The sequence below is a fragment of the Salvelinus alpinus genome, chromosome 29, assembly GCF_045679555.1.
Source record: "Salvelinus alpinus chromosome 29, SLU_Salpinus.1, whole genome shotgun sequence".
In the NCBI taxonomy this organism is placed as follows: Eukaryota; Metazoa; Chordata; class Actinopteri; order Salmoniformes; family Salmonidae; genus Salvelinus; species Salvelinus alpinus.
In genome coordinates this window covers 18394604-18408053 of record NC_092114.1, presented here as the reverse complement: position 1 = coordinate 18408053, position 13450 = coordinate 18394604, and the positions used below count along the sequence as shown (strand labels likewise).

At 38.6% G+C, this 13450-nt stretch overlaps 1 protein-coding gene across 3 annotated transcripts in view; it reads right to left on the bottom strand.

Moving 5' to 3' along the window:
• The window catches only part of LOC139559195 (collagen alpha-1(XVI) chain-like), a 136322-nt gene that overhangs the window by 19363 nt on the left and 103509 nt on the right, over nt 1-13450 (bottom strand). For all 3 annotated transcript variants that reach the window (XM_071374972.1, XM_071374969.1, XM_071374973.1), the window contains one exon: nt 7423-7467. In XM_071374972.1, the coding sequence (XP_071231073.1) occupies nt 7423-7467 (45 nt within the window). The remainder of the gene's footprint in view (nt 1-7422; nt 7468-13450) is intronic.

Here is a 13450-nt window from a genome sequence, read left to right as displayed (position 1 = left end):
AGGTATGAAGAGAGAGGAGAGGTGAGGTATGAAGAGAGAGGAGAGGTGAAGAGAGGAGAGAGGTATGGAGAGAGGAGAGGAGAGGGGTACGGAGAGAGAGGAGAGGAGAGAGGTATGGAGAGAAGGAAGAAGAGAGGTATGGAGAGAGAGGAGAGGAGAGGTATGAAGAGAGAGGAGAGGTGAAGAGAGGAGAGAGGTATGGAGAGAGGAGAGGAGAGGGGTACGGAGAGAGAGGAGAGGAGAGAGGTATGGAGAGAAGGAAGAAGAGAGGTATGGAGAGAGAGGAGAGGAGAGGTATGAAGAGAGAGGAGAGGTGAAGAGAGGAGAGAGGTATGGAGAGAGGAGAGGAGAGAGGTACGGAGAGAGAGGAGAGGAGAGAGGTATGTAGAGGGAGAAGAGAGGTATGGAGAGAGAGGAGAGGAGAGGTATGAAGAGAGAGGAGAGGTAGAAGAGAGGAGAGAGGTATGGAGAGAGGAGAGGAGAGAGGTACGGAGAGAGAGGAGAGGAGAGAGGTATGGAGAGAGGAGAGGAGAGGGGTACGGAGAGAGAGGAGAGGAGAGAGGTATGGAGAGAAGGAAGAAGAGAGGTATGGAGAGAGAGGAGAGGAGAGGTATGAAGAGAGAGGAGAGGTGAAGAGAGGAGAGAGGTATGGAGAGAGGAGAGAGGTACGGAGAGAGAGGAGAGGAGAGAGGTATGTAGAGGGAGAAGAGAGGTATGGAGAGAGAGGAGAGGAGAGGTATGAAGAGAGAGGAGAGGTAGAAGAGAGGAGAGAGGTATGGAGAGAGGAGAGGAGAGAGGTACGGAGAGAGAGGAGAGGAGAGAGGTATGGAGAGAGGAGAGGAGAGGGGTACGGAGAGAGAGGAGAGGAGAGAGGTATGGAGAGAAGGAGGACAGGAGAGCGGTATGGAGAGAGAGGAGAAGGTGATGAGAGAGAGATGAGGAAACATTTGAGGAAAAGACAGATAATAATAAATGAGAGGGAAAAAACAAGGAGAAAAGATCACTTGAAAAGAAAGACAAAATGAAGTGGAGACTGGTGAGGGGAAGACTGCTCATAATAATGTCTGGAATGGAGCAAATGGAATGGCATCAAACACATATCAACCATGTGTCCAGCCCCTTTCTATCTGTCACCCCCCTCTCTCAGCCTCTTTCTATCTGTCACCCCCCTCTCTCAGCCCCTTTCTATCTGTCACTCCCCTATCTCAGCCTCTTTCTATCTGTCACCCCCCTCTCTCAGCCCCTTTCTATCTGTCACCCCCCTCTCTCAGCCTCTTTCTATCTGTCACCCCCCTCTCTCAGCCTCTTTCTACCTGTCATCCCCCTCTCTCAGCCCCTTTCTATCTGTCTCCCCCCTCTCTCAGCCCCATTCTATCTGTCATCCCTCTCTCTCAGCCTCTTTCTATCTGTCACCCCCCTCTCTCAACCTCTTTCTATCTGTCACCCCCCTCTCTCAGCCCCTTTCTATCTATCATCCCCCTCTCTCAGCCTCTTTCTACCTGTCATCCCCATCTCGCAGCCCCATTCTATCTGTCATCCCACTATCTCAGCCTCTTTCTATCTGTCACCCCCCTCTCTCAGCCTCTTTCTATCTGTCACCCCCCTCTCTCAACCTCTTTCTATCTGTCACCCCCCTCTTTCAGCCTCTTTCTATTTGCCATCCCCCTCTCTCAGCCTCTTTCTACCTGTCAACCCCATCTCGCAGCCCCATTTATATATGTCATCCCACTCTCTCAGCCCCTTTCTATCTGTCACCCCCCTCTCTCAGCCCCTTTCTATCTGTCACCCCCCTCTCTCAGCCCCTTTCTATCTGTCACCCCCCTCTCTCAGCCCCTTTCTATCTGTCACCCCTTCTCTCTCAGCCTCTTTCTACCTGTCATCCCCCTCTCTCAGCCCCTTTCTATCTGTCTACCCCCTCTCTCAGCCCCATTCTATCTGTCACTTCCTCTCTCTCAGCCCCTTTCTATCTGTCACCCCCCTCTCTCAACCTCTTTCTATCTGTCACCCCCCTCTCTCAGCCCCTTTCTATCTGTCATCCCCCTCTCTCAGCCTCTTTCTACCTGTCATCCCCATCTCGCAGCCCTATTCTATCTGTCACCCCACTATCTCAGCCCCTTTCTATCTGTCACCCCCCTCTCTCAGACAATTTTTATCTGTCACCCCCCTCTCTCAGCCTCTTTCTATCTGTCATCCCCCTCTCTCAGCCCCTTTCTATCTGTCACCCCCTCTCTCAGCCTCTTTCTATCTGTCAGCCCCTTTCTCAGCCTCTTTGTACACATCATCCTCTCTCTCAGCCCCTTTCTATCTGTCACCCCCCTCTCTCAGCCAATTTTTATCTGTCACCCCCCCTCTCTCAGCCTCTTTCTATCTGTCATCCCCCTCTCTCAGCCCCTTTATATCTGTCACCCCCTCTCTCAGCCTCTTTCTCAGCCCCTTTCTATCTGTCACCCCCTCTCTCAGCCCCTTTCTATCTGTCACTTCCCTCTCTCAGCCCCTTTCTATCTGTCACCCCCCTCTCTCAGACAATTTTTATCTGTCACCCCCCTCTCTCAGCCCCTTTATATCTGTCACCCCCTCTCTCAGCCTCTTTCTCAGCCCCTTTCTATCTGTCACCCCCCTCTCTCAGCCCCTTTCTATCTGTCACTTCCCTCTCTCAGCCCCTTTTTATCTGTCACCCCCCTCTCTCAGCATCTTTCTATCTGTCACCCACCCCTCTCTCATCCCCGTTCTATCTGTCACCCTGACCTCTCTCAGCCTCTTTCTATCTATCTGTCACCCCCCCAGCCTCTCTCTATCTTCCTTCCATCTCTCTCTCTCTCTCCTATTCTCTAAGACTACTAACAGCATAAAGCCATTAAAATCCCTGTTATAGATTCAGTTGAATGTCTTATCAATGCAGCGGAGTTTCATTACGATGGAAAATCCATCTTTCACAGCTGCTACTATTTAATCAGATAAAATTCAACAGAACGGAGTGTGGCAGAGACACACACACACACACACACACACACACACACACACACACACACACACACACACACACACACACACACACACACACACACACACACACACACACACACACACACACACACACACACACACTAACCCCCCTACTCCCCTCCACCCCCCCCACCACCACACACACACACATGGAATTAAACACTCCTTAACGTTTTAAAATGGATTCCTTGCTGGAATCAACCATTGCAACTTCCATTCTGCTAAAAGAATGGAATGACAGCGGTGGGATTGGTGTGCTGTCTGCATGGCACTACCACTCTCCATCACTTGGCGAGACAATAGAATTGTCCTCATCTGAAATAACTTTCATAAAAAAACTGGAGAGATGGAGATAGCAGGAAGATTCGCATTCAGTGGTGATGGTGTTTCAAAGTAGAAGAGAGATATGGAGAGAGAAAGAGCGAGAGAGACAGTGAGAGAGAGAGAGAGAAAGAGAGATCGCAAGAACGAAAGGCAGAGTAGTATAGGCAGGTGTAGTATAGGTGTAATATGGGTGTAGTATAGGTAGGTGTAGTATAGGTAGGTGTAATATGGGTGTAGTATAGGTAGGTGTAGTATAGGTGTAATATGGGTGTAGTATAGGTAGGTGTAGTATAGGTAGGTGTAGTATAGGTAGGTGTAGTATAGGTGTAATATGGGTGTAGTATAGGTAGGTGTAGTATAGGTGTAATATGGGTGTAGTATAGGTAGGTGTAGTATAGGTAGGTGTAGTATTGCATGTGTAGTATAGGTGTAATATGGGTGTAGTATAGGTAGGTGTAGTATTTTGCGGGTGTAGTATAGGTGTAATATGGGTGTAGTATAGGTAGGTGTAGTATAGGTAGGTGTAGTATCGCGGGTGTAGTATATGTAGGTGTAGTATAGGTGAATATAGGTGTAGTATAGATAGGTGTAGTATAGGCGAATATAGGTGTAGTATAGATAGGTGTAGTATAGGTGAATATAGGTGTAGTATAGATAGGTGTAGTATAGGTGAATATAGGTGTAGTATAGATAGGTGTAGTATAGGTGAATATAGGTGTAGTATAGGTGTAGGATAGGTGTAGTATAGGTAGGTGTAGTGTAGGCAGGTGTAGTAAAGGTGTAGTATATGTGTAGTATAGCTGTAGTATAGATGTATTATATGTGTAGTAAAGGTGTAGTATATGTGTGGTATATGTGTATCATATGTGTAGTATAGGTGTAGCATATGTGTAGTATAGGTGCAGTGTATGTGTTTTATGTAGTATATGCGTGGTATATGTGTAGTATATGTGTAGTATAGGTGTAGTATAGGTGTAGCATTTCAAAAATGATGATACAAAAAACATTATTTTTCCCGTTGTATTATCTTTTACCATGTCTAATGTGTTATATTCTCCTATATTCATTTCACATTTCCACAAACTTCAAAGTGTTTCCTTTCAAATGGTATCAAGAATATGCATATCTTTGCTTCAGGTCCTGAGCTACAGGCAGTTAGATTTGGGTGTCATTTTAGGCGAAAATTGAAAAAAGGGGCGGATCCTTAAGAGGTTTTAAACAAATCAAAATATATGTTATATTTTAGATTCTTCAAAGTAGCCACCTTTGCCTTGATGACAGCTTTGCACACTCTTGGTACTCTCTCAGCCAGCATCACCTGGAATGCTTTACCAACAGTCTTGAAGGAATTCCCACATATGCTGAGCACTTGTTGGCCGCTTTTCCTTCACTCTGCGGTCCAACTCATCCCAAACCATCTCAATTGGGTTGAGGTCGGGTGATTGTGGAGGCCAGGTCATCTGATGCAGCACTTCATCACTCTCCTTTTTGGTCAAATAGCCCTTACACAGCCTGGAGGTGTGTTGGGTCATTGTCCTGTTGAAAAACAAATGATAGTCCCACTAAGCACAAACAGATGGGATGGCTTATCGCTGCAGAATGCCGTGGTAGCCATGCTGGTCATGCGTGCCTTGAATTCTAAATAAATCATAGACAGTGTCACCAGCAAAGCACCCCCACACCATCACACCTCCTCCTCCATGCTTCACGGTGGGAACTACACATGCAGAGATCATCCGTTCACCGATCATCCGTTCACCTCTGCGTCTCACAAAGACACACGGTTAGGACCAAAAATCTCAAATATGGATTCAGCAGATGTAAGGACAGATTTTCACCGGTCTAATGTCCATTGCTCATGTTTCTTGGCCCAAGCAAGTTTCTTCTTCTTATTGGTGTCATTTAGTAGTGGTTTCTTTGCAGCAATTCGACCATGAAGGCCTGATTGGCGCAATCTCCCCTGAACAGTTGATGTTGAGATGTGTCTGTTACTTGAACTCCGTGAAGCATTTATTTGGGCTGCAATTTCTGAGGCTGGTAACTGTAATGAACTTATCCTCTGCAGCAGAGGTTACTCGGGGTCTTCCTTTCCTGTGGCGGTCCTCATGAGAGTCCTCATCATCATATTGCACTTGAAGAAACTTTCAAAGTTCTTGAAATGTTCCGTATTTACTGACTTATGTCTTGAAGTAATGATGGTCTGTCATTTTTCTTTGCTTATTTGAGCTGTTCTTGCCATAATATGGACTTGGTCTTTTACCAAATAGGGCTGTCTTCTGTACACCACCCCTACCTTGTCACAACACAACTGATTGGCTCAAAAGCATTAAGAAGGGGAAAAAAATCCACAAATTAACTTTTAACAAGGCACACCTGGTAATTGAAATGCATCCCAGGTGACTACCTCATTAAGCCGGTTGAGAGAATGCCAAGAGTGCGCAAAGCTGTCATCATAGCAAAGGATGGCAACTTTGAAAAATCTCAAATCTCAAATATATTTAGATGTTTTTAACACGTTTTTGGTTATTACATGCTTCCATATGTGTTATTTCATAGTTTTGATGTATTCAATATTATTCTAGAATGTAGAAAATAGTAAAAATAAACGTTTGACTGGTACTGTAGGTGTAATATAGGTGAATATAGTCGTAGTATAGGTAGGTGCTGTAGGTTTAGTATAGGTGGAAATAGGTGTAGTATAGGTGAATACAGGTGTAGTATAGGTGAATACAGGTGTAGGATAGGTAGGTGTAGTATAGTTGTAGTATAGGTAGGTGTAGTCTAGCTGTAGTATAGGTAGGTGTAATATAGGTGAATATAGTCGTAGTATAGGTAGGTGCTGTATAGGTGAATATAGGTGTTGTACAGGTAGGTGTAGTAAGGGTAGGAGCAGTATAGATGTATTATAGGAAGGTGTAGTATAGGTGAATATAGTCATAGTATAGGTAGGTGTAGTATCGGTAGGTGTAGTATAGGTGTAGTATAGGTAGGTGCAGTATAGGTGTAGTATAGGTAGGTGTGGTATAGGTGTAGTATAGGTAGGTGTAGTATAGGTGTAGTATATGTAGGTGTAGTATAGGTGTAGTATAGGTGAATGTAGGTGTAGTACAGGGAGGTGTAGTAAGGGTAGGAGCAGTATAGATGTATTATAGGAAGGTGTAGTATAGGTAGGTGTAGTATAGGTGTAGTATAGGTAGGTGTAGTACAGGTGTAGTATATGTAGGTGTAGTATAGGTGTAGTATAGGTAGGTGTAGTATAGGTGTAGTATAGGTATGTGCAGTATAGGTGAAGTATAGGTATGTGCAGTATAGGTGTAGCATAGGTAGGTGTAGCATAGGCGTAGTATAGGTGAATATAGGTGTAGTACAGGGAGGTGTAGTAAGGGTAGGAGCAGTATAGATGTATTATAGGTAGGTGTAGTACAGGTGAATATAGTCATAGTATAGGTAGGTGTAGTACAGGTGAATATAGTCATAGTATAGGTAGGTGTAGTATGGGTGTAGTATAGGTAGGTGTGGTCTAGGTGTAGTATAGGTAGGTGTAGTATAGGTGAATATAGTCATAGTATACGTAGATGCAGTATAGGTGTAGTATAGCTAGGTGCAGTATAGGTGAATATAGGTGTAGTATAGTTGTAGTACAATGTATGTGTAGTATATGTATAGTGTATGTGTAGTATATGTGTAGTATATGTGTAGTATTGGTGTAGTATATGTGTAGTACAGGTGTGGTATACTGTATGTGTAGTATCGGTGTAGTATTGGTGTAGTCGAGGTTTAGTATACTTAATGTGTAGTATATGTTTAGCATTGTTGTAGTATAGGCGTAGTATAGTTTTAGTATACATTATGTGCAGTATATGTGTGGTATTGGTATATTATAGGCGTAGCATATATGTAGTATCGGTGGAGTAATGGTGTAGTATCGGTGTAGTATAAGTGTAGTATAGATATGTGAAGTATTGTTGTAGTGTAGGTGCAGTATACATCTAGTATACGTCTAGTATAGGTGTAGTATATGTGTAGTATACTCTATGTGCAGTATAGGTGTAGTGTTGGTGTAGTATAGGCGTAGTGTATATATAGTAAACTCACAGGTAGTCCAGATGAGCCTTGAGGACCAGGAAAACCAGGAGGACCCTGTAGAGGAGAAACAGGCAATGAGATGGGCATCTAAATCAACGGTTCTGAGTTCTGATATGGTAACCATTAGGGTTGTAGACACTGGATTTCTCCTCCAATCAAAAACGGATACTATTGCTAAAGGGATCAAAGCTGGGACCGAGAGACTGAAAAACAGTTTCTATCTCAAGACCATCAGACTGTTAAATAGCAATAGCCATCACTAGTCGGCCTCCACCCAGTACCCTGCCCTGAACTTAGTCCCTGTCACTAGCCGGGTACTAACCGGGTACTCAACCTTAGAGGCTGATGCCCTATGTACATCGACATGAAATCACTGGTCACTTTACATAATGCTTACATACTGTTTTACTCATTTAACATGTATATACTGTATTCTACTGTATCCTACTGTATTCTAATCAATGCAACTCCGACATTGCTCGTCCTAATATTTAAATATTTCTTTATTCCATTCTTTTACTTTGTGATTTGTGTGTATTGTTGTGAATTGTTAGATACTCCTGCACTGTTGGAGCTAGGAACACAAGCATTTTACTACACCCGCAATAACATCTGATAAATATGTGTATGTGACCAATAAATTGTATTTGATTTACTTTGGATACTATAGCTAAAGGGATACTAGAGTTAAAGGGATACTATAGTTAAAGGGATACTATAGTTAAAGGGATACTATAGCTAAAGGGATACTATAGTTAAAGGGATACTATAGTTAAAGGGATACTATAGTTAAAGGGATACTATAGTTAAAGGGATACTATAGTTAAAGGGATACTATAGTTAAAGGGATACTATAGCTAAAGGGATACTATAGTTAAAGGGATACTATAGCTAAAGGGATACTATAGTTAAAGGGATACTATAGTTAAAGGGATACTATAGTTAAAGGGATACTATAGTTAAAGGGATACTATAGTTAAAGGGATACTATAGCTAAAGGGATACTATAGTTAAAGGGATACTATAGTTAAAGGGATACTATAGTTAAAGGGATACTATAGTTAAAGGGATACTATAGTTAAAAGGGATACTATAGTTAAAGGGATACTATAGCTAAAGGGATACTATAGCTAAAGGGATACTATAGTTAAAGGGATACTATAGTTAAAGGGATACTATAGTTAAAGGGATACTATAGTTAAAGGGATACTATAGTTAAAGGGATACTATAGTTAAAGGGATACTATAGCTAAAGGGATACTATAGCTAAAGGGATACTATAGTTAAAGGGATACTATAGTTAAAGGGATACTATAGTTAAAGGGATACTATAGTTAAAGGGATACTATAGTTAAAGGGATACTATAGCTAAAGGGATACTATAGTTAAAGGGATACTATAGCTAAAGGGATACTATAGTTAAAGGGATACTATAGCTAAAGGGATACTATAGTTAAAGGGATACTATAGTTAAAGGGATACTATAGCTAAAGGGATACTATAGTTAAAGGGATACTATAGCTAAAGGGATACTATAGCTAAAGGGATACTATAGTTAAAGGGATACTATAGTTAAAGGGATACTATAGTTAAAGGGATACTATAGTTAAAGGGATACTATAGCTAAAGGGATACTATAGTTAAAGGGATACTATAGTTAAAGGGATACTATAGCTAAATGGATACTATAGTTAAAGGGATACTATAGCTAAAGGGATACTATAGCTAAAGGGATACTATAGTTAAAAGGGACACTATAGTTAAAGGGATACTATAGCTAAAGGGATACTATAGTTAAAGGGATACTATAGCTAAAGGGATACTATAGTTAAAGGGATACTATAGTTAAAGGGATACTATAGTTAAAGGGATACTATAGTTAAAGGGATACTATAGCTAAAGGGATACTATAGTTAAAGGGATACTATAGTTAAAGGGATACTATAGTTAAAGGGATACTATAGTTAAGGGATACTATAGTTAAAGGGATACTATAGTTAAAGGGATACTATAGCTAAAGGGATACTATAGTTAAAGGGATACTATAGTTAAATGGATAATATAGTTAAAGGGATACTATAGCTAAAGGGATACTATAGTTAAAGGGATACTATAGTTAAAGGGATACTATAGTTAAAGGGATACTATAGTTAAATGGATACTATAGCTAAAGGGATACTATAGCTAAAGGGATACTATAGTTAAAGGGATACTATAGTTAAAGGGATACTATAGTTAAAGGGATACTATAGTTAAGGGATACTATAGTTAAAGGGATACTATAGTTAAAGGGATACTATAGCTAAAGGGATACTATAGTTAAAGGGATACTATAGCTAAATGGATACTATAGTTAAAGGGATACTATAGCTAAAGGGATACTATAGTTAAAGGGATACTATAGTTAAAGGGATACTATAGCTAAAGGGATACTATAGTTAAAGGGATACTATAGTTAAAGGGATACTATAGTTAAAGGGATACTATAGCTAAAGGGATACTATAGTTAAAGGGATACTATAGTTAAAGGGATACTATAGCTAAAGGGATACTATAGTTAAAGGGATACTATAGCTAAAGGGATACTATAGCTAAAGGGATACTATAGCTAAAGGGATACTATAGCTAAAGGGATACTATAGTTAAAGGGATACTATAGCTAAAGGGATACTATAGTTAAAGGGATACTATAGTTAAAGGGATACTATAGCTAAAGGGATACTATAGCTAAAGGGATACTATAGTTAAAGGGATACTATAGTTAAAGGGATACTATAGTTAAAGGGATACTATAGTTAAAGGGATACTATAGCTAAAGGGATACTATAGTTAAAGGGATACTATAGTTAAAGGGATACTATAGTTAAAGGGATACTATAGTTAAAGGGATACTATAGTTAAAGGGATACTATAGCTAAAGGGATACTATAGTTAAAGGGATACTATAGTTAAAGGGATACTATAGTTAAAGGGATACTATAGTTAAAGGGATACTATAGCTAAAGGGATACTATAGTTAAAGGGATACTATAGTTAAAGGGATACTATAGTTAAAGGGATACTATAGTTAAAGGGATACTATAGCTAAAGGGATACTATAGTTAAAGGGATACTATAGTTAAAGGGATACTATAGTTAAAGGGATACTATAGTTAAAGGGATACTATAGCTAAAGGGATACTATAGCTAAAGGGATACTATAGTTAAAGGGATACTATAGTTAAAGGGATACTATAGTTAAAGGGATACTATAGTTAAAGGGATACTATAGTTAAAGGGATACTATAGTTAAAGGGATACTATAGCTAAAGGGATACTATAGTTAAAGGGATACTATAGTTAAAGGGATACTATAGTTAAAGGGATACTATAGTTAAAGGGATACTATAGTTAAAGGGATACTATAGCTAAAGGGATACTATAGTTAAAGGGATACTATAGTTAAAGGGATACTATAGTTAAAGGGATACTATAGTTAAAGGGATACTATAGTTAAAGGGATACTATAGTTAAAGGGATACTATAGCTAAAGGGATACTATAGTTAAAGGGATACTATAGCTAAAGGGATACTATAGCTAAAGGGATACTATAGTTAAAGGGATACTATAGTTAAAGGGATACTATAGTTAAAGGGATACTATAGTTAAAGGGATACTATAGCTAAAGGGATACTATAGTTAAAGGGATACTATAGTTAAAGGGATACTATAGCTAAATGGATACTATAGTTAAAGGGATACTATAGTTAAAGGGATACTATAGTTAAAGGGATACTATAGCTAAAGGGATACTATAGTTAAAGGGATACTATAGTTAAAGGGATACTATAGTTAAAGGGATACTATAGTTAAAGGGATACTATAGCTAAAGGGATACTATAGTTAAAGGGATACTATAGCTAAAGGGATACTATAGTTAAAGGGATACTATAGTTAAAGGGATACTATAGTTAAAGGGATACTATAGTTAAAGGGATACTATAGTTAAAGGGATACTATAGCTAAAGGGATACTATAGTTAAAGGGATACTATAGTTAAAGGGATACTATAGTTAAAGCGATACTATAGTTAAAGGGATACTATAGTTAAAGCGATACTATAGTTAAAGGGATACTATAGTTAAAGGGATACTATAGTTAAAGGGATACTATTACTAAATGGATACTATAGTTAAAGGGATACTATAGCTAAAGGGATACTATAGTTAAAGGGATACTATAGTTAAAGGGATACTATAGTTAAAGGGATACTATAGTTAAAGGGATACTATAGTTAAAGGGATACTATAGTTAAAGGGATACTATAGTTAAAGGGATACTATAGCTAAAGGGATACTATAGTTAAAGGGATACTATAGTTAAAGGGATACTATAGTTAAAGCGATACTATAGTTAAAGGGATACTATAGTTAAAGGGATACTATAGTTAAAGGGATACTATAGTTAAAGGGATACTATAGTTAAAGGGATACTATAGTTAAATGGATACTATAGTTAAAGGGATACTATAGCTAAAGGGATACTATAGTTAAAGGGATACTATAGTTAAAGGGATACTATAGTTAAAGGGATACTATAGTTAAAGGGATACTATAGTTAAAGGGATACTATAGTTAAAGGGATACTATAGTTAAAGGGATACTATAGTTAAAGGGATACTATAGTTAAAGGGATAGATAGTTAAAGGGATACTATAGTTAAAGGGATACTATAGTTAAAGGGATACTATAGTTAAAGGGATACTATAGTTAAAGGGATACTATAGTTAAAGGGATACTATAGTTAAAGGGATACTATAGTTAAAGGGATACTATAGTTAAAGGGATACTATAGCTAAAGGGATACTATAGTTAAAGGGATACTATAGCTAAAGGGATACTATAGTTAAAGGGATACTATAGCTAAAGGGATACTATAGTTAAAGGGATACTATAGCTAAAGGGATACTATAGTTAAAGGGATACTATAGTTAAAGGGATACTATAGTTAAAGGGATACTATAGTTAAAGGGATACTATAGTTAAAGGGATACTATAGTTAAAGGGATACTATAGTTAAAGGGATACTATAGTTAAAGGGATACTATAGTTAAAGGGATACTATAGTTAAAGGGATACTATAGTTAAAGGGATACTATAGTTAAAGGGATACTATAGTTAAAGGGATACTATAGTTAAAGGGATACTATAGCTAAAGGGATACTATAGTTAAAGGAATACTATAGTTAAAGGGATACTATAGTTAAAGGGATACTATAGTTAAAAGGGACACTATACTTAAAGGGATACTATAGTTAAAGGATACTATAGTTAAAGGGACACTATAGCTAAAGGGATACTATAGCTAAAGGGATACTATAGTTAAAGGGATACTATAGTTAAAGGGATACTATAGCTAAAGGGATACTATAGTTAAAGGGATACTATAGCTAAAGGGATACTATAGTTAAAGGGATAATATAGTTAAAGGGATACTATAGTTAAAGGGATACTATAGTTAAAGGGATACTATAGTTAAAGGGATACTATAGCTAAAGGGATACTATAGTTAAAGGGATACTATAGTTAAAGCGATACTATAGTTAAAGGGATACTATAGTTAAAGCGATACTATAGTTAAAGGGATACTATAGTTAAAGGGATACTATAGTTAAAGCGATACTATAGTTAAAGGGATACTATAGTTAAAGGGATACTATAGTTAAAGGGATACTATAGTTAAAGGGATACTATAGTTAAAGGGATACTATAGTTAAAGGGATACTATAGTTAAAGCGATACTATAGTTAAAGGATACTATAGCTAAAGGATACTATAGTTAAAGCGATACTATAGTTAAAGGATACTATAGCTAAAGGATACTATAGTTAAAGCGATACTATAGTTAAAGGATACTATAGCTAAAGGATACTATAGCTAAAGGATACTATAGTTAAAGCGATACTATAGTTAAAGGATACTATAGCTAAAGGATACTATAGCTAAAGGATACTATAGTTAAAGCGATACTATAGTTAAAGGATACTATAGCTAAAGG